At 34.0% G+C, this 25,753-nt stretch overlaps 1 protein-coding gene across 2 annotated transcripts in view; it reads right to left on the bottom strand.

Moving 5' to 3' along the window:
- Nucleotides 1-25,753, bottom strand: part of NCAM2 (neural cell adhesion molecule 2) — a 277,680-nt gene that overhangs the window by 8,054 nt on the left and 243,873 nt on the right. Inside the window, exons 15-16 of one of the 2 annotated variants that reach the window (XM_068180671.1) lie at nucleotides 24,219-24,399; nucleotides 1,836-2,040 (exon numbers count right to left, since the gene is read on the bottom strand). In XM_068180671.1, the coding sequence (XP_068036772.1) occupies nucleotides 1,836-2,040; nucleotides 24,219-24,399 (386 nt within the window). Of the gene's footprint in view, nucleotides 1-1,835; nucleotides 2,041-14,079; nucleotides 15,355-24,218; nucleotides 24,400-25,753 lie in introns of those variants that run through there. The other variant, XM_068180672.1, reaches the window with a different exon arrangement.

Raw genomic sequence — 25,753 nt, 5'->3', positions numbered from 1 at the left:
AGAATAGGCTAAAATAAGAACTGTCCCAAATATTTTAAGGTCTGACTGACTGAAGACCATTCTGACAAGGAAAGAAATATGATTAAATAACATAGTTGTTCTTGCAAAAGAAGTGCAACAAAAGAATTAATATCAACAGACCAGACTGATGCTTTTTTGGGACAGCATGTCATTTGGTAATAAGATGTTGATAACAAGGTATAAACTGCTGTCAAGTGACATTTCCAACTTTATCTCCCTAAGGTCTTCCCATTTAGGAGAGTCTATACACCAATTTATAATTGGCCACTCCTTGAATGGGAAACTTAAGCATCAACTGAAGTGCTGTACTCAATAGGAAAGGACAGCAGAGTCAGTGCCAAAAGCTTCACATCTTGATTCTATTGATCTGGACAGGCTGGCTTCACTGGATGGAAAAAACACTGCTAGTCTTTCTTTCACTGTCAGATGTGGAGAATTAGGAAATAGCTAGTTTATATCATTACTTCTATTTAGAAGCATTATAAATATTCTTTTGTCCTCTCACAACTGGTTTTGTTCTGTGCTGTTGTTTCTGAAATGGCACCTCTTTTAAGAAGAACCCAACCAAGATGTGGGTTCCAAGATGTGGAACCCAACCAAGATGTGTATCCAAGTTACCTAAGAAAGACACAGCCTGAAAGCAAATAGCCAGAATTAAATTCCAAAAAGACACACTTGCACTACTGGCAATGATGCTCAGCTATGAAAAATGAGAACTGCAAGATTTAGTGTGCTCTACATCCATTTGAAAATGGAAGGGTCCTAGGAAGCTGCAGGATAATTAACTGTAAAGCCTGACTATTGGGAGAGGCACATAGCAGTTGGACCAGCAAATATTATTTAAACCACATGCAGACAGCATTCTCACAAATATTACAGTGCACGCGTAAGTTGCCTACAAGATGAACAGGATAAGAAGATTATCTTTTTTTCTAGTAAAAAAGGAAATGTTTAAAATGAAGGACCAGATGTAATCTTCTTTCTAGTTTACCTATTGAAAACTCAGTAAATGTCACAAATTCTCTAAAGTGTGAATATATAATGTAATCAGTATTTGAACTGTTTTGCCAGAGATCTCACTATCTACTTCAATAATTTAAGAGACCATATTTTCACATCAATGATCAGTTCATTTACATTTGTGTGATGGAGTAGCTACTACAAAAGAGTATTTGTGAGAATCAGTATTGATTATTTCCCACTCATGTTTAGCAATCATTGACTGTTGCTATAAAGAACAATCACTCACCACCATTTCACCAACATCCAACTCAGCACTCCTATTAAAAAAAAAAAATCAACAAGATCTTTCATTCCTAAAGTCCACAGACAAGAATCAAGATTTTCCATCAAGCGCTGTATCTAAGAAGAAAAACTCTCTCACGGATTTTCTATAATACCATGTCTAGCACTCGTGGATTTACTGGCACTGTCACAGCCATAGGCCAAGTTTCTGGGTGTTAGCAGCTCAAAGACGGATTTGCAGAAATGGAGTTACAATGATCCATTACCTGCTTCTCATGAGCCAAATCTATGTCTCCAACTAGTACTGAATTACAATTGATTTCCTTTTTGTCAAGCTGGACAAAGAGGTCATCCTAAACTGAGCTACAATATATTTCTTTTTTGTGTCTCAACTTTTCTTTTAAAGGCAATAAACAACTTTACACACTCCAGAGAATCACTTTTCCAAGTAGTAGAAGCATTTTATTAATTCCCTTTGCTACACCACAAAATGGCTATAAAGTTAATGTAAGTTGGTCAGCCAACCTTTTCTTTTAAGAACGTTTCCAACCCACATGATTCATACTCACAAGTAAGCAGCTTTTCCTTCTTCCAGTTCTTTACTTTTCCCACTTGAACCACTCTTCTTCCCACAGATTCTCCTGGTGATGCACATGAGCAATCCACATTGTCGTACAAAGAAGCAGCTAACATCAGTCACAACCAGGATTAATAAAAGGGCTGCCACTCCCAGGCCAATGACAGCACCAAGTCCAAGACCATTAAAAAGAGTGTCTTCAAGGAAAGAAAATTAAGATATATTAATAACATTAATCCTAAAATATAATTTTCTAAGCTGTTGGTCAGGAGAGTAAAGAATGTTGAGGAATGAACCATTCAGAAATTATTGGAAATAAACAGTCCAGATAATTACACATATATTACCTGATCAAAATAATTTAAAAAACCCATTTCTTCTGCATAATATTTTCCAGTTGCCAAAATTCCAATAAGTTCGCAGAACATAAATGGCATTATTCAATAGCAAATTATATCACATCTTAACATTCCATGATTAAGAGTATCAATAAGCAACCTAAGGAAAACATTTTCAATGTTCAATATGAACATTTATATAAGTTATCTTTTCTGCATTTCAAATACAATTCATTAGCAGTGGTGCTAAGCAGAATTATTGAAAGGTTTAAGAGACTGATAAACCAGTATTTATTCTTTTAATTTTATAAATTAGAGTAAAAAACAACTTAATTCAAGCTATTTAATCTGCAAACAGTTTCACGCACATAGTCTTAAATAATTTAATATGGGGAAAAATATGTGTATCATCAAATGATTATAGGGTTAGGGCCTCATCTTGTTTAGTCTTGTACCTTGAAAATACAATCATACACTTCAAAGTAAACATATTCCACACCTTATCTTGCTTTCTGTGTTTGAATTTTGAGAGCTGATGTTTAGCTAATTTTACTTCATACAAAACTCAGGAAAAATATTTTAATGTCTTGCCTCAGTTGATATTCAAATGATAACAATGCTACAAACCCTTTTGAATAATGTGATTCTCAGGAGTCTGTGAACACAGATGAGGCTTATAGAGGAGAGGATTTGTATCTGATCATTGTCTAGGGGAAAAAAAGGCTTATATACCCTGTGAATTCAAGAAGATGCCAAACTAACTCAGCTATTGGACAGTGACAATTTCCTGGTGTGAGACTGTGCTGAGTAAACCCCAGGGAGTGGAACTGGGTGAGTTTGCCCATGGGTGTTGCACAAGACCATTGCTGCCCTGCTGCACCCGTTTCCTGGAGTAATGCCTGAGTCAGCACCACTCACTGGGAGATTTCCATCTGCTGCTCTGCCTGTTGCCAAAATAAGAGCAAGATTATTCTGACCAGAGATTACTCAAATCCTGTTGTAACAGACACCAAACAATTACATAATGTAATACAATATAAATATTTTAATTGGGTTACTAATGTCATCTTCATATTCTTTCTCTTCCAACTCCCCTATACACTATAGATTGTTTTCAGATTAAGTACATCATTTAAGCTTTCATATTTCTGCTTAAATAATTTTAATGATAATATCTTTACTGCTTCAAATGTAATTTGAAAGTTATTCTACATCAATAAATATATATTCTTTGTCGAATCTTTGTTTAGAACTTTAAAATGGAAATTAAAAACTTTTTTCAAAAGAAGGAGAAAATTTTACTTCTTAATACAATTGTCTATTGTATAGGTTGTTTTATTATAGAAATGATCTTCACAATGTTATTATACAACAAGCTAGAATTCAATGTATATATTTTCATAGATGGATAAGCAGAAAAACAGACAGATATTATTTCAAAGTTATTTCCCTTTGTTAAGAAAGACTTAGAAACCACTACATAAATTATAAAAATAATGGTGCAGCAATGAAATTATGTATCATTTATCCATTGCCTCATCATCCATGTCAGAAGTTGATGTTTTAAATTATTTTGGGTTTTATTCCCTATATCCACCTACATATTTGGTGAATTGCTTTGTAACCTTCAGTAATTTTTGTTTATCAGTATGAATTGCCAGGAAGATACAAGTAGATATTTAATTCCAGTTTATTAAAAAGCTCATATATTTCAATTATTATAATGCCAGTAAATTCTATAGTCAGCTTTAGAGACCTCATACAATGAACCTCTGTATCTTCTCATCCATCAACTAGAATGTGAAGGAGAAAAATCAGAGTCATTTAATAAAAATTTTGAAATAAGTTCAGGGGGTTTTTACTGGTTTACTTTTAGGAGTTTTTTCTCTTAATACAGCGTTAAAAAGTTTTTACTGTGAAGAGATGCATTTTCCACAGCTGTGAACAGCATTTTCAGTATCCTTTGAACATTGTGAAAAGGCAAGGTTCTCATTCTAAGTGATCCAGAGACAGAAATGACTACACAGTATCTTCACTGGTGAGTGAAGGAAATGTTTACAGTCACAATATTGCTCCTTTGTTTTGCCATAGTTGTGTACGGACACTGTTTTTTCATTTTTAGTTTTCTTCTTATGGGTGAGACCTCTGAGACACAAGTATTTGAGTCTTTGAGTATTTGCTGCATATTTCTCCATCTCTTCACGGCTGATGATTTCCTTTACATTCAGCATTCCCCATCCTTGCTACTGCTCTACCAGTCTCAAGTAATTTTTTTCCTACTTGAAGCCCTTTTGTTCCTGCAGGTTTCTGTTTCATAAGTCTGATTTCTTAAAACTGTCAACATTTTTCGGACATTTCTCTCCTTTATCTCCTGCACCCTAAAGGGTGACAGTAACGTTACCAAATCCAGTGGTGAGGTGAGGAGCATAGCTGTGATCAGCCTTGTCACCTGCCTGAGGATCTTATGTACTTCTTCTGAAAACAGATAGAAACTGGACTGCCTTGTTCTTTAAATCTACCTGTGCTATGGTTTATCCTAAATCTTAATGAAAATATATGAAATTCTTTTTTAGAAGTTTTTCTGTGGCCTAATTCTGTTCTTTCTTAAACTGCTTTGATTTTGTACTTGCCTATCTGCTCCAACCAAACTCAGCTGTAAATCTAATCCAAATAACTATTAAATCAGATTAAGGCCTCTCCTCACTGGCTTCAAAAATCATATCCTAATATATATGTAATTTCAGAACAATGTGAATTTTTTTCTTTATATTTTATGACATCAACAGGAGTTCTAATTCTGTGACTGAATGAAATATTAATGCCATACTACAAACAGCAGTCCCAACCAAGTTAGAAAAGTGACTTTGTCATTAAAAAGTGTTGCCTTAAATTAAATTAAATTATTATATTGTATTGTTATGATAGTCATATTACAGAAGCTATTTTAAATATTCGGGGTTTTTACAGTTTCCCAGTATGTACCAAACAAACTCAAAATAGAAGTTTTACTTTGTGCTCTAAAATAACTGAGTATTTATGCATTATATACCTTTTTATTTTCCTAGTTGAACAAAAAGAATTTAAATCATAAAAATTCAATGTTAATGTGAAAGAATCCGTTCTTAGGAACCTTTTGAAAATGTTTATTGTATACCTGACTGAATCGTCTAACTATAGAGGGCCTTTTAAAACACTTCTTGTTAAAAAGAAAAAAACAGGGAAGTATAAGTTGCATAGTTCTAAATGAGTTTTAATTGGAATTTGTTAAAAATATGCTAAATTTAAAAAAAAAAAAAATTTATACAGAATGTGGCATAAATAATGTAGCACCTTGCCATGATGATGAAGGAAACTGACAACTGTAAAGACACTTTTTTCACTGACTTCTTCAAATAAATGATCATCAATGAATACTTATGGAAATAAGTTTTAAAAATTCCCAGAAATGTAAAAAAATAAACTAAAAAAAAAGCTAAAAGCAATTTGTTTTCTACAAATGTCATCAAAAGTTTTGGCAATATTAAAGTTCTTCTTATAAATAAGTTATGTTTCTAATGATTTCTAACGAGCTAATTGAACAATTTTGCAGGAATCATTATTTGATCAGAAAGAGGAATGAAGAGTTTTGGCAAGTAAAACAAAATTTTCCAGTGAAAAGGACTAAGTGAAAAGATAAAGACTCTCAAATAGAAGTTCAGACTAATTTCCTCTAAGGGTTTTGTACCAGATACTCTAAGGGAAGCAGGTCAAAAAGGAAGAATCTCCATCTATACATGTGTACAAAATCAGAGAATGGTTTGGGTTGGAAGGGACATTAAAGCTCATCTCATTACAACTCCCCTGCCATGGGCAGGGACACCTCTTGCTAGACCAGTTTGCTCAGACCCCCATCCAATCTGGCCTTGAACACTTCCAGGATTGAGGCATCCAGAGCTTCCCTGGGCAATCTGTGCCAGTGTACAGGTCTGCTTTACATATGGCAAAAGAAAGCTTTTGCTTCTGCAAAGGAACAAAACATGCAACCTCAATATATTCAGACCGATGTTACATCCTTTGAGGTGACAGAATTTCGCTGTGCTCCTACAGAATCCCATTGTATATATTCAACTACTGCTGCAATAAAACAGTAATTGCAAGCTTTATAGCAAGCACTCTGTGTGATCTGGGGGGTTGGATAAGGTGACGTCCAGACATCCTTTTCACATCTTCAGTGATACAAAGTTTTGTTGGGGAGAAAAAAGCATGTTAGCAACTTCTTGTGCATTATTCCCTTCCCTCCTCCTTAGCAGGTGAGGACTGAAGTCAAGATTAAAGATAGATGATTACCAAAACCTCCCTTTTACAGTAATTTGAGTTTTTAGGGAAAAAAAAGCAATGCTATAAAATACTTTCCTAGTTTACAGGACAATACCTGGCTTCTACAAAGGCATGGTGCAGAGTTATGATACAAGTTTTCCCTTTCTTTCAAGACAGTCAAAAAATAAAGTAAACTGCTCTCAGTCTAATGTAAAACCGCAAAAATTACAAACTAACTAGAGGGTGAAATTGAAATACTGCACTGGGTCATGGCAGGAAAAAAACATTCTTTTTTATCAAGTTGAACTACACTTTTGTATTGTCCCTTAAAAATGTGCCCAACCATGACAGTTATTTCTGTACTGCCTCTGAATATTGACTGTAATTTTATATCTGATCTGGAACTTTTCTTAGATTCAAAGTCTTACAAAATGTGTGTACTTACTCAAAACCTCTAAAAAGACATAAAATATAGGTGTCAAATTTTTTTATCCAAAAAAAATCGTAATGCAGTGCCAAAAAATTAAACAGCTCTATAAAATTTTCTACCAATTAACAGTAAATCAGTGGCAGGCCATGACCAAAAGAAGTAAAGAACCAGTGATCCCTCCCTGCTACACAAAGAAGCTCCAATACTTTAGCTGCCACATCCAGAGCTGCATGATCTGCTTTTGGAAATTTATATCAATAAAACTTTTCTTTTTAGCCAGGTAAGTGCCCAGAAGCATAATGTCTTCCTTACAATGAAATAAAAAAAATCACTACATTTGCAACATCAGCTTGCAAGAAATCATTAGGATTCTACGCAACATTTACTGGGGGACTGTTTGATGCAAAAGAGAATGTGACCGAAAGGTGCATTCTTTTCCATCCCATTTCTTAATACGCAAACATGCTAACAAGGCTATAATCGACATTAATTGTAATGCTTTTTCTTCCTCAGTGTTTTTTCCTATAGGCCTCTGGTAGGACAGATACTGCTGAAGGGCAGTGGATAAACACATGGATTTGTGCTCTGAGCTGCATGACTGAGTAATGTGTTCTGACAGATACACTTGGCACACAACTTTGAAAAATAAGGGGACAGTACTACTGGTTTCCTCTAACTTTCTTCTACTCATAAGGGACAGATCTTCATTGTCTCCCAGCTTGGATGAATTCTGAGCTGGAGTGAGTCAGGGAGCCTGTGGTGCCACGAGGACTATCAGTTACACAGATGTGAGCCACTGAAATAAGTGTATCTAAAAGGTTGTACTTTTCTGACGCTTATCTAAGTGAAGGAGTTTTTCTTCATTATGGCTGAGAACTTCTTGCCAACAAGTTTTCTAAAATGGATTTTTCCCTTTAAATCTTACACAAAAATGTCTTGTATTATGACTCTCTTAGGATACTGAGTAAGTAGGACTGGAGTTCACATTTCCTCTAATGGCCCTTTACAACATTTTTCATAGGAAGGTGTCTTAATAGACATAAATGCAATAGCTAAATGAAAGAAATGTAATGTAAATAGCAGCTCGAGTGTTTCTGGCAACAGCGTCTTGTCCATGGCCATTGAGGGATAACAAGGGATAACTTTCTTTACTATAAAAAAGCATGCTGTGTTGTGAAAATGTTCTCTGGCATTGTCATTTACTATTTTTTAAGCAAAGTTTTAAGAAAGAGATCCTTTGCATAATCAAACTATCCCTAAGCAAACTTCAGGAGCATTTCTAATATGCCTAAAGAGTTAGCAGTTTCAGCTACAGCAGCTTTTTCCTTGTATTTACTCAGTCATCATAGTAAAGGGTATTTTTTTAGCATTGTCGTCTTCCATGGGAAGCCCCAGAAAAATGCAGGCAGAGAGATCCCAGTCCTCCTGTGCCTTGAGAGGGAAAGGCTGCACTGTGGGTTCCTGGCATCAGCACGACTCCCAGGTTTTGGTTTTCAACAGACTTGGGAAAATAAGTTTTGTCTCCCAGTTTCCCCCACTCAAACTGACAGCAGATTTACTGAACCCATCTCTTGGAGGAGTTTCTAAGATCGTCGGCAGATTAATTAAGATTGATGTGACTATTGAGAACACACACTTATGTGTGGTTTCAGTACTGCTATTACATAAAAGGATAAATTATTTTAATTGCTTCATTTAGGAGAATTCAAAATCATGCTGTGCATATACCACAGAGACATGAGAAACTTTTGCATCTTTATAGTGGATGACAACCCTAAGTAAGGTATTATAGCCAGGAGATCTGAAAAAGAGTCAAACTATCTCAGGATTGTATTTAAACTGAGAAAATATTTTAAGATTGAGAGCATTTTCTTTAAGATATATGTAAATTCAAACACAACAGTTTTAAGAAGAAGTACTTGGAATAATATTTAAAATATACAATTATTTTATAGCATTAGCTATAAAAAGAGCAGTTTAATATTATAAGTGCTGCCATTATATGGTGCATGTTTTTACTTTGAAATGTTCGACCACTACAACTGCAACTTCCGGCAGAGTCCTGCTTGGTAGGGCAGCTTTTCCCAGTATTAAAACATCTGCCTTTGGGGATGCAACTTCAATCAGGCAGATTAAATCAGAATGGATCAAGCTCAAGCTGTATATTTACACAGACAATGCACATACTTGCTTCACTAGTGCAGTAGCATGGCAGCCACCTAACATGAACAAAAATTAAAATTCACAAATTTTAATTTTAGTGACTTTGATGTTTGTGGTGGGGTGGTTTTTCTGTTTGTAGGTTTGTTTGTTTCATTTTGGTGTTTTTTTTTGGTTTTTTTTGGTATTTTGCTAGTTTGGTTTCTTTTAATATTCACTGTTCTATGAAACACTGTGAATAAAATGCAGATACAATGCTAAACATCTCTGCAGATACAAAATACATCATGTAGATAGTACAAGAAAAAAAGAGCATTTAACAGCAATAAAGAAAATACAGATATTAATGCTTTAAGTCAGTTTTCTTTATTACAAAAAATGAAGACAGAAGTTGCATGAACTAAAATGAACTTTGAACAACAGATGAAAGACACACTAAATTACATATATTTCTTGACATTGTGTTTGGAAAGGTGCTGAGGGACATCACAGTTACACCATGCACACATTCTTCAGGGAGAAAGCAGAGATGACAAATGCTGCATGCATGAAAAAATCAGTGGAGCAAAATGGTAGTGAATTATGAACAAGATAAAAATAAGCAATGTTTCACAAATTTAAATTAACTACTTTAAATCCAGATTTTTCCCTGCCTTTCACACTGCTTTTGAAAGCAGAAACTTACAGATGTTGCTGTGTATTCAATATTTTTCACAGAATTAGTTCTTAGTACATTTTATGTATTTTCATTTGTAATTCTTTTGGCAATGTATACTGAGAAAGATGTACTTTGCTTCTATTATGGGCATTTAATACATGTATTAAAATTAAAATTTTATGTAAATAAAATATGCACTGGAAATCGCCACTACAAAAATATCAATGATGTAAAAGAAATATACAGAACTGTTAATAAGAATATTGTACAACATAACGGTAGTATGGTGGCAAGCATGACTACCACAGCTTCTTGGGACTTCAGACCCTATAATAAATGAACAAAAATGGATATTCCTACCTCAGTTTCTTGCTCTTTTTGTGAAATATCTAAACTTAGCACAGCACTCATACAGCTTATGTACAGTGACTGTTTCTAAACAGGCAAAGTTGGTTCATGTCTACACTAGGTATTTGATGCCATCAGCTTTATATTAAGATGTCATTGACATCAAAGGGAAAAGGTGATTTTCCATCACTTATACATTATGTCTGATAAATATGTAGCAATGGAAAACTGAACATACCTTATATGCTTGAAGAAAATGAATGGATAAAGTAAATGTGATAAGCATAAATGAGCCCTAAATATAGGAAAGATTTCAGTGATGCCAATGCAGACCTCAGAAGCTACATTTCTGTATATAATATTCAATTTGTATCCTAAATGTAACATTTCCTTTTTTTTCTTTGCTCCTAAAATTCCTGAAAAAATGAACAATCAGAAATCATCAACATACTGGACAAAAGATAGTGAATTGGAAACTATTAGCACAATCACAAATTGTATAAAAATATCAATTATATCTTAAAAAAAACCCCAAAAAACCAAAAAAAAATCAACAACGGGGTTTTTTTTAGGCTTAATTAGTTAACTTTACATTTGCATGCACATTTGAGTAGTTCCTATGCAGGTTTCCATGATGGAAAGAGAGTACATGGTAAGATCCTGAAAACTGACTGAAAATTGGTCATAAGATTATGTGTATAATTAAATCACCATATCTGTTTATCTTAAATAAATATTGTAAATAAATAAATATTGTTCACATGCATATAATATTTTTTGCATCACTGCTTGGCCTTATACTTTCACAAAAAATTAAATGGAATGTTATTTTGTTATTTGGTAATAATATGTTTTGTACACCTAACAAAACCACTCAGAAGTTATATTTTATACCCAATATATTCAATATACATGTCTATTTCTGGGCAATATTTTTCCTGTTTCAAGAGACAGCAATTTATATTCAAATAACCCTACAGCAGTAAAAAAAGGATCACATTTGAAGTTGCATTATGTAAATACTTTGATTTGTGAACAATTTGTAAATGTTAGGAACTTGTCAAAACTCCGGAAAGAAGAAAGACAGCAAATAAAATCTGATTAGGAAAGAAGCCAGCCTTAAACTCCAAAGGTTGTAAATCAGAACATTTAAAAAATACTGTTCCTTAGAGATATACTGCAATATCACAGAATAATCATTACCCTTTTTAAGTTACTGTGCCACCAATTTGGATTTAAGGCATAAGCTCAGCATAGAATATTTTAGGACTTCAGTGTTGCAGACAGTTTAATATTAGCATTTCAAAATAGGTGACAATGCTAAAAAAATTGTAAGATTTTAAACTGTCAGTCATAAGACCTAAAATCCCTTTTACAATTACAACATTTAAAGGAACAAATTTACTTATCTAACATTTAAATACTAATGTCAGAAGTATATTGAATTCAATTTGTGAAGACATATTTATCATTTTAATACAGTTTAAATTACAATTTTAAGCTGTTCAGTCTATACTTATGAATTATAATTTGATTTGAAAATGTCTTTGTTCATTTTTTCTTCATTCTTGTCTTTAAGAAGCCAAGATTTCAACATTTTCTGAATACTCACATAGATTGCACAAAATACTGTGACATAATCTCACTTTCATTGTTTTTAAAGATACAATTATGAAACACTCATAAAGAGAACTACAAACAAAGCTGTGTTAGTCATTCATCTGAAGAGATCTATGACAACCCAAGGACATTATTCTCTTCCACTTTATCTTTCTCATTACAGAGGTTTTGGGTCACTGCCCAGAACTGCCTGGCTCTGCAGTCACGTAATCCACAAAATATTGTCTTAAATCATTCTCTTTGGAATTTGATGGGAAGAGGGAGGCCAAAAGAAAAGGATCACCTTCAAAGTACTTGATAACCCCAAAATACAAAGCACAGAATAATTTAAATTGGAGCAGACCTAAAATTTCTTTCACTTAATGGAGCAACTTTATGTTGTTTCCAGCTGAAGCTAATATCAGTTAGAAAAAAAGATAAGTGATCCAAATTTGTCTCTTTATCCCACTGGTATTGTGACACTGGGGATAAAAGACAACTTGCCATTCATAATGTATATTTAACTTCTAAAATTTCTCAAGGCTTTTCATTATCTTCTTCACAGTATGTTTGGAGAGCTCACAGTCAATCAGTCTCTGCGCCCTAATTCCTACCTTGTCTTCTTATATACTTATCTGCAATGTTAAAATGACTTGCTCAGATAATAAATTTATAGCCTGTAAAAAGCTCTTCAAATGTCTTACTGGTGTAGAAAAATGATATGGGAATTTTCATTTTTCTGCTTTTCTGCATACCTGTAGTTGTGTCCTGTCTTGCTTTATTACAACAAATTAAGAACAGTGACAAGTATGTGGAAGATGAAAATATGTTAGACAACATTTAGTAGAATGGCATCAAGGTTTCAAATTTCAGAAAATTAGGAAAATTCTACAAAATAAGAAAATACTGGGATTAGACTGTCTGTGCAATCTTATATGATCCTATTTTATTTTTCAGTTTATGAGACGATATAAGTGTTACTAAAGACTCTTTAATCCAGTGGTATGTGCTCATTAGTTTTGATTGTATCTGCAATTTGATTTTCTTTACTACTCAGAACAGCAACTATGTGTCCACAAGAGAAAATTCTGTTCCCTTATGCACATGCAGCGCCTGTTTTACAGAGGGATCAGAATGCAAAAGGGATGTGACTGCAAAGAGAAACCCCTAGAAAGAATTAGCTGTTCCTCTGGACTAAAAGGGAGTCCCAGTGTTTGTGCACCACTGAACTCCTGCAGACTGAGAAAGTTGTCCCATCATCAGTTTGTAGTATGCTAGTACTGCATGTTTCTTTCCCACTTAGCATCTACTACAGCATCTACTTACTAAATATTAGCCAATCATCAGTTCTTGGATGGCAAGTAGAGACATCCTTGCAGTTTTGTTAAGGCAATAGTGACAATAGTAACAACAATAAATATTTTCACTACCTGGATTTTTGAAATGGCAAGAGAAGAAAAAGAAAACCTCTTGCAAAAGTTTCTGCCCAAGGCAATCCTTTCACTAAAAATAAATTTAGCATTAACAACGATATTTGTCTGAGTTATGCTCAATTGCAAACATGTTCTCAAATCTGAAAGTTTTGGGTAACTTTTCCACTATAACAGTTAAAAAGAAAGGTTTAATTAAAAATATTATCCAGCCTCCATTAGGTACATGTCTTGGTTCAAAAAGCACTTAATAATTTAAAAAATAAATAGTATATATTGGAAGAACACCTATACAACTAAATTACAAAGTCAATATATATATTCACATTGTTTGTGCATAGAAAAATGGGCTTTCACCTGACTGACCCTTAATAGGAACCCAAAGTTTCAACTCCTACAAAATTAGAAGAGAAAATGTCTTTCTTTACCACATTATGTCAGCCACTCATCAATGTAATTAATTTCAAAGTAATGTCATGACATTAAATCAAAGTGACAGAACATAGTGACAGAACATCCAAGGGCCATGGATGGAATAGTCTCGAGTTTACAGTGAGAGCATATCTGCAGATCACAATGAAACTAACGTTTTCTAGATAGCAATCTTTTACAATTCCAGCTACTTCATTACACTACATATGTGAATTATTTTATATAGTATTTCTGTCAATAAATTATCTGTAGACTTACACACTGAAGACATCTTACTTGTGACATAGTCCAATTTTCTAAAGTGATTGTTAGCTGATTTCGATGAGGAGAGGTTTTATTTTTGATTTCCTAAAGGAAAGACTTCCAAAAATATTTTAAAATTGGCAAAAATCATCCTTATCAATATTTCTTAGAAATAAGAAAATCTCTTAACTGAGTGAAGATACATAGATACCTACTTTTGACCAATTTCCAATTTGTAAGATAATTATTTTAGATCCCAAAAGGTATAAACTATAAGGAGGAAAAAATCAACATATACAGTTAATTTATCAAGGTTGTTATATTTAGTAACAATTTGAAGGGAACTGTCTTAAAATAAATATTTAATTCTGCCTTAGTTTTTAAGTGCTTTGCTTTCTCAGGTTATTCTGTATGCAACACAGAAATGAACCATAAACCTAGACAACTACATGAATTTTAAAATCCAATATATGCAATAAAATATACATATGGACTCTTATTAAATAAAATCTTTTTCCTGAGGTTTTGCACACACTGCTGCAGAGCTCATAATCCATGATTTTAATACATAAAACAGGAAAAAATGCTTTTTCCATTTTTACTACAGGTCAAAATTGAACCCCTGGAGCTTCCAAGTCCTACAGATGCCATGAAATGAAATGTGGCACCTCTGCAGTCACAAGACGTGACTTTGGTGGGCAGGGACCTATTTTATGCGCTGAGGCATGTCAGTGGAGAGGCACAGAAAAAGTACTTGAAATGAAACACTACCAACTAAAACAATTAATAAATAATTGGTTAGGGAATACATGCTTGTTAAAATCCATTAGAAAGTACAAAACATGTCTGTATTCACAGAAGCATAGAATGGCCTGGGTTTGGAGGGACCTTAAAGATCATCCAACCCTCTGGTGTGGACAGGGACACCTTCCACTAGACTATGTGTCTCAGAGCTCCATCCAGCCTGGACTTGAACCATTTTTATTAAGCATAAAGTTTTAAGTACCTTGTGTCAGGAACCCATGAAAGGAAAACTCTTTGCAAAGGATTAATGCAAAATGAAAATACTCTCCTGAAAGATGAACTGGTGGTGTACCTGGAAAGCTGTGTGACTGACAGTGGTAAGGTCTCTGCATTAATTTCTTATAATCAAAATCTAGTTGAGAAAATAGAATCAAATCATGTTGATCAAATTCAGTAAGTCAGATTCTCCATGTTCTGTCTGACTGGAGTGTCAAGCATCATCTGTTGAATTTGTCACAAAATTCACCAGGCTTCCAAAAAGCCCACTGAAGAATTTTGCACACACAGACTGAAATAATTATACTATTTAGGATCTTGACTAGGAATGGAAATTTTGGAAGACTTATAGAAAACTACAAATTTTTTAAGCCTGTGTTTATTTTCCTGCAAATAAAAAATTAGGAGAGATAGGAAGAATACATATTGCTTGCCTTATCAAGAACAGTATAAGAGCATGTACCAGAAACTTATGACTACAATGAAAGAGAAAACAGCAGCATTCAGCTGCGGGGACTGGCTTCCATTTTCACATCTAGTAGCTTCACAGCATCTGTCTGTGTGGATAAGAATAGTTATAGAAAATCAAGAGTATGAAAAAGAAGTAAATTTTAGGAAAAAAAAAGTGGAAATGTTGAGACAACATGAAAAAGGAAGTATCAAAAAGGAAAAAAAAGTGACAGTGGTAAAGAAAAAAGAAAAAAAATATGTTTACATTGTGCCAAAGACAGTCACTTGAAAGACATTACTCTAACAGTAACATCAAATTATGATTAAAGCACAGATGGAATGGCAACCATTGAAGTACCCTGGTCACATCTATATAATCTAGTACTAGGTGTGCCTCCATAGCAGCAATGTGGTCCTCCTCAGCAGTCAAAGTAGCAAATTGTTTGGTTTTATTTTAAAACCATTTATTTAAGTGCCTAATCTGAAGCATGTTTTTTGCTTCCCCTTGAGACGATTCAGCCAAGCCCAACCTAAATACAATTTTGACTTTTATGTTAGAAGTACTTGGAACTCACAAAACTGCCATGTAACACTGTCCTGTAACTAGCAGAAATAGTGACTACTGACTATGTAAAGCAAGGAGTATTGAAAGCAAGGAGAAACATCAGCCCATAGGCTGAAAGGAGAAACTAGAACTGTGTCAATAATCACACAAAAAGAAGGTTCCAGTCATACACAAGAAGAGACAAACTTGTTTATCTGTTTCTCCTTGCTAATGGCTTCATCTTGTTCCTGAATTATTGTAGGAGTTCACAATGGGCCACCATGAAAACTGGCTTCAATAATATGGACACAGATCCAATTAAAATATGAATGACCCATGCAATTATCACATGCAGCTTGGTAATTAGATATTGACTTTGACACTAGAGTGAGAACAAAGTAGCTTCTTAGATATTCACATCCTCACCGTATGTCTGGTTACAATTGCAAAGTTTGAATATATTTTTTCTACAAATATTTATATTGAAGTTTCACATTTTGGCAAATAATACAGTCAAATTTATGCAATATATAGTGCATTGACTAGATTTTTATTCTCCAGATACAGTGACACAATTATTATATTGGTACTGATAAATACCAGTGTTAAACTAATATTTTTAAAAATACTTAAAAAGAAATGAAAATGTATAAAATCTTATGCAGCATAAGCAATAACCTTGGTTAAATCTTTACTTTAAAACTGATTCTGGAAATTGTAATGGAAGCAAACCATAAAGCTAAATATATTCTTGTATGCATAATATTTAACCAATGGATTATCTTCTTATCACACAAATGCCCCTGTTCTTGCACAAAAACACACATGATAACTATGATATGTAGACAACTATCAAGTAGAAAAGGCAGCAATGTAAATAAACTAAGAACAATTATGGACATTTTTCCATCCTCACCCATGTCTCTACTCTGATGTTTCCAATTATACATATTGTGTTCAAGCCATTCAAAACTCACAACCAATTCTTTTTCTTAAGACTTAAATAGTTTGGCCCGAATAGTCATCGAAAAAAAGACTCTATACTCATATATAAAAAAACCCCACAAACCTTGAGCACATTAAACTTCCACATTTACTGCAAAAATTTAGCTTTTAAATATTTTTAGAGATATACCTAAGCATTTAATCTTTTAATTAGCACTCACAGATATTTTAATTAGAAAGCATCATAATGCTAGCAATTACCTGCAAAAAATAATAAGGATTAGATTACCATACATGTAAAGTGTGGCCTTGCACTTCAACATTAAACATCTATAGAGATTTTCCTTTTTCCTCATAGCATCCCAAAAGATAAGAAAACTAAAATTCGTATGATAAAAGAAAAAAATTTAATTCCTTTTGAAGCAGAAATTCTGAGAATACAGAATAGCTCTTTGATTGCTGCTTCATTGCTATTCAGTGGTAGTTAATGTCTGTGATAGCTGTACCATAAGAATTAGGTTTTATTAAAAAATAATGTTTTTTTCCTTTTAAAATCTTTGATGGTGCAAGCCTTTTTGTCTCTCTCTCTGATTCATATCAAATAGGTTCTATCAATTTTAGTGAGGGATTTCTATCCCTTTTCATGTAATAACTTTAGTCTTTGCAGGGAATGGAGCAAACAGCTGGTTTTAGCCTAGAGCAAGAACACACCCTATCACTTTCAACAATGATCATCTCCAGGATTTGATGGCTCTTATTCAGCAATTCTAATACTGGTTTGCAAAACAAAACCAAATAGGTTTCATGGGGGCTGTTATCTTTCTGAAGTTTTAGATATTAATTAATCTGATTGGTGTGAGTCCTACCAACTTCTTTTCTCAAAGCAGGAGATCTCAAAGATATATTTCATCTCTCTACTCTTTGCAGAAAATAAAATTATTCTTCCATCACAGCAATATTGGCTGAAGAATTTACTTTACACTTTTAGCTCAGGATTACGATGTGAACAAAAGACAGACAAAAGCCCTATTTTCAAATTCTTATTTTGGAATTAAAATATCCTTCAGCCTATGAGAAAATGAGTCAGGTAACTTAACAAGGATAATGCGGCAGCTCTTCCTTGCCTTGGGAATATGATCAGAGCTCCAAGGAGACTGACATCCCACAGGCTTTCCTTTTTGACTCCTGCATTTTGTTCTTGATTTTAGATTTAGCTAAAGCTCTAACTAGTCAGATCTGTAGAGACAGTCTGAGAAATCCTGTAATGCACAAAATCATACAAAAGAGACTTAAATTTTCAGATCAGTGGAAAGGAAATTTTACCTGTGAAAATCTTTCAAACTTCTTCTGCATTTTTTATTTTTCTTTTGTGGTTTAAATTTACAGCAGCTGTCCAGGTTGGTGTAAGGATCAAGGGTCAGAAAATTTCAATTAGTCTTTTCCAAATCATTCCAATTGTTAGAAGTGTGTGAGGGTTTAATACAATATTTTGCCTATTGCACTACAGAGAATTTTACTTCTATTCTCAGATAAGACTTTATAAGGAAATTACAGGAATATTTTAATTTTGAAGTCTCCATTCTCTGACAAATGTAGTGAAATTGTCAGCTATATTCAAAAGTTATCAGAATCCACAAACTGATGGATGTTTGGGCATGTACACACACACACACACACACACACACACAGAGTGTAGTCACAAACCATAGGCTTAAAATCAGGCCAGTCCTGAAAGATTCTACAGTCTTTTTACGGAGATTTAAACAGGCAATTTGTAAGCCACAAGTGATGACATTTGGTCCTGGCTCAAGTACCTATTGGCAGCCTTTATAGCTTTTTCTATGGAAAGAGAATACAAAAGAAAACTAAAGGTCCCTACAATTCCCCTAATTAAACTTCTAATGATGAAACATAACATTTCCTAGAACTGAGAATAGCTACAAAAAGCCAAATCAGTGGTCAATATGGGTTTCAATTCTGTTCATTAATGATTTGGGTGATGGGGCACTGAGTACACTCAGCAAATTTTCTGATGACATACAACTCAGAGGAGTGGTTGAGGAACCAGACAGTTGTCTTGCCACCCAGAGGGACCTCAGCAGGCCAGAGAAAGGGGCTGAGAGGAACATTGGGAAGTTCAACAAGAGAAAGTGCAAATCTCTGCCCCAGGAAAAACAATCCTGGTGACCAGTTCACAGCTAAGGGCCACCCAGCTGGAAAGCGGCTTTGCAGAAAAGGCCCTGGGGGTTCTACTGGACACCAAGTTTAACAACAGGCAAGAAAGGTTAATGGAAATGACAGCAGAGGCCTTGGCCATGCAAGCCTGTTCTCACAGGATACTGACCTTGAGGCTTGGTTGTAATCACATAAAATCTGATTTCAAACAGATATTAAATTAATAAAAATCTAGGAAAAGTGTTTCAAAGGACTGTTCACACTGGAAGTTTGCCCACAGGAATGGTCAGTCAATGAATGTTACATGCTTTTGTGGTGGAGAACAGAACATGAGTGAGGAAGGTGGCTTTTTGGCTTCTCCTAGTGAACACATGGTCAAGGGTGAGTCAAACCTTCAGAGAAAGGAGACAATGCCCTTCAGAGCTAGGGAGACTGTGCCAGGGCACCCACACAGCCCATGGGTTGAAGGGGTGTGTGAGACAGGGTGCAGCAAGAGAATATGCTCTTTGATTGCAAGAGGTGACAGGAACAAAAACCTTCCCCAGCTACACAGATGGGATCGTATAGCATTTATTTCTATCCTCAAAAGATCACCTAATTTCTTGACTGAGAGCAAAACTCAAGGAAAATACTTGCCCTGAAAGAAAACTGTGAGAATCAGGGAAACTTGTTTCTGTTTTGCTGTAATTAGTAATTTTGATTTTCTGGATGCAAAACCTTATCCAAGCTTCTATTCTAACAAAACACCATCCAAATAGCTCAAAAGCCCTAGTAATACATCATAAAATGTATATACATAAATGTAACCCCAAATATATACACACATACTTGAAGCAGTGATAAGAGCTGTTTTTGTTTTGCATTCACATCAAGATCACTGCAGATCACATTGTATTTTTGTAAAAACTACTGATAAAAATCACATTTGACATTGGTGGTGATGAGAAAAAATACTATGTATTAGTGTCCCTCTTTTGCCTCCCACTATGTGATTTAAAGTGTAGTGATACACATGCATGGAAAAAAAATAAATGAGATGTTCAAGGAATTAAAACGTTTTCAGGCATGGAAATAAAAAATTACTCTCAAAGTTCATGCATTATTGGAAAAAAACAAACAAATAGAAACCCCTCAAACAACCAATATCATAAAGTAAGAAAAATGGATCTAAGAGGTTCTTGTTATCTCCAAATGTTTTTTTCATTTTCCCACTATTGCGCCTTGTTATTAACTTTTAGTGAAGAAGAAAAAAAAACTGTGATAAAACACAACTTGCAACCATTTTTAATATATATACTGGCCTTTCAAAGTAACAGCACTGACTGGATAAGAGCCTTTGGAAAATGGCACTTTCATAAATCTTCTGGTAATTCCTGAAAATATATTTAACACTTGCAGAAAGGATCTTTTTTAGCACCTTCCATTCCATCTTCTTTTGAGATTTAGTATAAACCTGTACATGTGTTTTTAGGTTGCAACTGTAATGGTTCAGGATGACAGCAAATTTGGACACTTTTGTACCAGCTGTGGGGTACAGACAGGATCTCTGTCTTCTTGCTGTAGAGAAAGAGTGAAAGGGCCCCTACAAATGGGCTGTAGAGTCAGCTCTGGGAGCTAATGGACTTGAGCTTCTCCCAGGGGCTTTTATGGCTGCAGAAGTTAGTCCGTGTTCTCCTAACATAGATAAAGAGCTAAAACACACAGTTCCTTTGACAATCCCACAGGACTAGAAGCTCAACAGTATAGATAACCCTGAAGAAAATTTAATAAAACATGACAAATCAGCACTAAAAGTGTGATAAATACTCAGAGGCAAACACACTGAGGCTAGAGTTGCACCTGCCTGCAAGTATTGCTAACCAACATCCCTAGTGAGATTTTGGAACACATAAAATACTGCATTTAAGACTCTGTCACTCTTTCCCCAAGCATGAGTTCATGTTCATATGCCTAAGTGAAATGTGAAATATAGATATAGAATTTAAATCAAATTTATTTAAGAAGGTTTGCTGGGCATTTCTCAAAGTCAGTGCAAGTTTCCATTGATAAAACCTTTAGAAAACCAGGAAACTTTCTTAAAAAAGGATTACAAATTGTGAGAACTAATCACAAATGTGAGTGGCTCAGTGAATGGATACTGTGTTACAGGCCTAGGAGCACACATTATGAAACAAGTAGATCTACATTTGGAGGTTGCTGAGGCCATCCATATGAAAATTTAAAGGAATGTCTGTCTCATTTATGCATCTCCCTGATGCCAGCGATCAATTTGCAGCCTCAAGCTCCTTCCCAGACCTAAGACTATTACTGGAAGATCATCATATTGTGCTATCATGGGATTTGACTTGCAGCCAGGAGCTGGTACTTGCACACTTCCCTAGGAAGCAGAAGCTGTGGATTCAGTGCCCACAGGAGTTGCATATTCACATAAGTAGAGTTTTGGCTTCCAGTTCCTATCCCCAGGGATTACTACTTCTGCCTGATATCCAATGGCTTTTGAAAGCACAAACAAGCTCCGTCTGCAGAATTTAGAAGCAAGGTTTAAGTTCTTGTGACTACTCCTATTTCCTTACTAAGCACCCACTGAAGGACAGCCAACATGTCCTTGTTTCCATCTCCCTTTAGTCTTGCTTCAGTCTCCCTGATTTATTGCATTAGCTTGCATACACTTCACCAGTGTATCATATGTATAATATATGTATCATATATGTATCATATCATATATCATATATCATATGTATACATATATGTATTATATATGTATCATATGTAGTTAACCCACAAGATATGCTTGGGATAAGGAATATTCATGAGATTGCACAAATAGGGTCTACAGATTTATTTCTCTTTAAATTTAGGACCAGACATAAACACTCAATTTAGCTAAAGTGCCACAAATTTGGGCAAATGCAGATGAACACCTTCAGAAGTCTTAGAGGCTTTTCTAATAATTACATTAATAATATGAAAGGAAACCTCAATTACTGTAACTACTGAGAGAGCACAGGACAAATGATGCAGATTTCATTTAAAAGTCTACCTAGTTTTATTCTTGTTGCCTATGTCCTGTTTAAAATTTATCTGTAGACACCTAGCTGTTTATACCAAAGCCTCTAATGAATAGTGCATCATCAGAGTTAATTGACATCAGAAAGAATATTTCTGCTCAAACTTAAGCAGTTTATACATAAACTGTATTATGCTTTAATGGATTACATTCATATTTTTACAGCATTATGTATATATGTATATAATATTATATGGTAGTTACAATATTATGTCATTTCAAAACAAGATAATCATGCTGACTTATGAATATGAAGACTAATGTTCCACTGATTCTAAATGTCTTTTGACATACTTTTAAAAATCGCCTACAGAATGTTCTCATGATGGGAATTTCACACTCTTTTTCAGGCTTTGAAAAAGCAGTTGTCAAGGAAACTATTTAGTTCCACAATCATAATTGCAGTAATGATTCTTATAAATAAGACTTGAAGTTAAATAGTGTAACAGACTTCTTATAACTACGTAGAGGTTATGGGAGAGCACTGAAAGGAAAAAGCCCCTAAGAACCTATAAAACTCTTTTTAGATACAGGTTTTCTATCTTTCTTCTGAAATTAAATTAACTAAACTACTTTTTACTTGACTGTCTAGAGACCACGTATGTTATCATTTACTGAAGAGAATTAATTTTCTCTTCTACAGCAGCTGTGGCAATAGTCCAGAATAGTTTATATAATTATAAAAGGCTAAAGTTAGAATGCATTGCAAAAGAAGTAATATTTTTGTTTCACATATGCAAAATTGAAAAATCCCTTATCTCTTCCATTAGTAAGTTTATACTTATTTTTCTACTTGACAGATATTTTTGTTTCCGTGGGACAATGATTTTCCCTACATTTCTTTTTTACTTTTCTTTTTCAATCATGGAAATTTTATTTCTGAATGATGGCAATCACAAAGCTCTGCCTGTTTAAAAACAAGTACACAGAACCTATTGAGACCCTGAATTTCAATCAAGGTGCAAATCAGCTTTACTTAATTCAAGTTCATAAACCAAATATTTGTATTAGAACTGAATCTATGAATGAATTACAAATGTGTTTTCTTTTCAATAAATAAAAGGTAAGGATGCATCCAATATTAAAAAAAAAAAAAACCTATAAGGAATATTCGAAAATTTTCCAGAGATCTTGAGAAAACTTTCCTGAAAATATACTTGAAGGAAACTTACAATAGACAAGAAAAAAATAGCCAGTTATTTCAAAATTTTCTGAAAGCACACTAGTCCATGACTCATTCCAGCTCGTTGGCACTGTACCAATGCTAGTCAGGTGTTGAGATTAAAATACAGGCATTAATATGGTTTACATTTTTATATAATTGCCATTGTATTTATTTGGCAAGTTTTTTCTTGATTCTAATACAGTAACAATTTTAAAAATGGCAGTCATAAAATACTATGTTAGAGGATTTAGAACCTGATTTTTAAAATGGTAATGAAGATGCTGATCTAATTTGGAAATAATTGCAGCTCATAATTTTAATTAGAAGTTTGAAATTTTTTCCTCATAGTATTTTCTTTATAAAAAATTAGAATTACCCATAATACTTCAGAAAATACCTTATTTTAGGTTTATAGTTAACTAAAAAATTTTTCATTGTTGCATTAAAATAAAGCCTTATATTGGAAAGCATTAAAACTCATACACTCACACTTAACTAAAATGCAGTTTTTCTTAAATAGAATTTCAAACCTTCCTATTTACAGACTCAAAAATATGAACAAAGTTTCTATAGATTTCAAATGTTGTAGATCAGCCTCATAGAAGACTGGTCACTATGTTAGGGTGAATCATTCAGACAGTATCTAAACAAGAATATTTGAAGTCTTAACCTCATCAGACACTAAAATAAATGCCTTCATTACATGTATAGCTCAAAGCACATGTAGAGATGGGACTGAAATCAAGAATTCTAGAAAATAACCGGTTTAACCAGACAATAGGAAACACAAGGCAACTTGAAAACCAGGTGTATCTTAAATACACTATTTCTTGTTGATTGCCATCAACAGGGTTGAAGAAACAATGTTTCTTCTATACTTAAAAATTACTTCATTACTAAGAGAAAATTAGGAGACGGTACCATTTAAGGGTCCTGAATCAATTTTTTGCTGATAATAAAATCTGGGGTCACATTTTTCCAGTCCAAGACTTCAGTTACGTTATGCTCAACTATACAGAGTGAATTATGAGTTGGAAATAATTCATAGACAGAAAACACTATGAAATTAACTTACCTGTAATAATGTTTGGCTTTGGTGGCATGCTGAATTCATACAATGTTGGTTCAGAATAACCCAGTCTGTTGGCAGCTGTAATTTGTACTTCATAACCCATGGTCCATTGAAGATGCTCTAAGATGATGTGGTCTCTACTACCCTGTACTTTTTTCTCTAGCCACTGGTCTTCCTTATCTTTCTGTAAAGATGAAAATATTTCTTTCAATTCTCCCAAACTCTTGTATTATTTATATATAGTCTAAAGTCTGTATGTACATGATGCACAAAGATATGGTGTTGCCTTTACAGAGGTTATGAACACTGATCTAATTTTGGAGTTCTGAGTACTTAGGCTTTTTTGTAATTTTGACTTCTCCTTATCATGTTTCCACAATGTGGATTTAGAGAATTTTGTGGTCAATCCTTTTAAACTTTTTGGCTTCAAATTATTCTTTGCTCAAATACTGGGTTTTATTTTATAGAACAGCAGGCTAATCACTTATATAACAAAATACTAAAAATAAATTATGTAAGAAGTTTATTTTATACAGACATTTCAATTACATTTTGATAAATATTCATTCAAACAAACTTGCCATTAAACTCATTCTTGAATTGTTCATGAGTCCAGCTGTGCTTATATCACACATTAGTTATTTAACAAAATACACACTAATTGTAGCAATATGGGAACATTTCGCAAATTAGGTTGTATTCAAGAATATAAACATCATTGAGAAAATATGAAGTACTATGTCTACACCTGTGAGAGGATACATGCAAACCTTTAGGATGCTGTCCTAGACAAAAAAGGATTCTTGTAATTTCTCATAGTTCAGGTAATTAAGACATCTATACAAAGAGAACAAATGAGGACTTAGGTTGCAAACTTAATTCTGGCATTTCATAAATCTGGAGTTCTTACCTTTGCAATTGCTACTTTGAGTGCATAATACAATTTTTCATATATATATATACAAGTAGAAATTACATAATTACTAATTGGAAGAAGGATAAAACAATATATATTGTCAAGCCATAAAGTCATCTTGTTCAAAGGTCAGCCAATAACAGTCAGCAAGAATCCATGCATTCCTACCCTTATGAGACACTGAGGTACAACAGGGCTCAAATATCTCATGAGAGACAGATCGTGGCCATCCAACCCCTAAGCAAGACAGACCCAATCAGTGGGTATAAACCATATGGGAAAATTGAAAGCCAAACAAACTTATAATAGCTGCAAGTATAACTTTTTAGCTGCACACTACTCAGCAGCTTATATTTAGGCTCTTTGCTGAGCCTAAAGCCTCAAGCATCTTGCTTTTCACTGATGCAGGTTTCAAAGAAAATAGCAACTAATTTAGAGAGTTCAGGGACCAATCATGTTCCTTATGACTTGCTTTTTATTTGTCCCCAGTCTTCAGAAAATAAAGGACACACTAAATTCCCTTGTGTGCACTGCTGCAATAATTTATTTGTTATCAGGTCTGAGGCTGACAATTTTTCCATACTGTTTTCACCTTTTCATAAACTTTTTTTGTTTTGTCTGT

Source organism: Anomalospiza imberbis, chromosome 2 (assembly GCF_031753505.1).
Source record: "Anomalospiza imberbis isolate Cuckoo-Finch-1a 21T00152 chromosome 2, ASM3175350v1, whole genome shotgun sequence".
Taxonomy (NCBI): domain Eukaryota; kingdom Metazoa; phylum Chordata; class Aves; order Passeriformes; family Viduidae; genus Anomalospiza; species Anomalospiza imberbis.
This window is presented reverse-complemented; position numbering and strand designations above follow the sequence as displayed.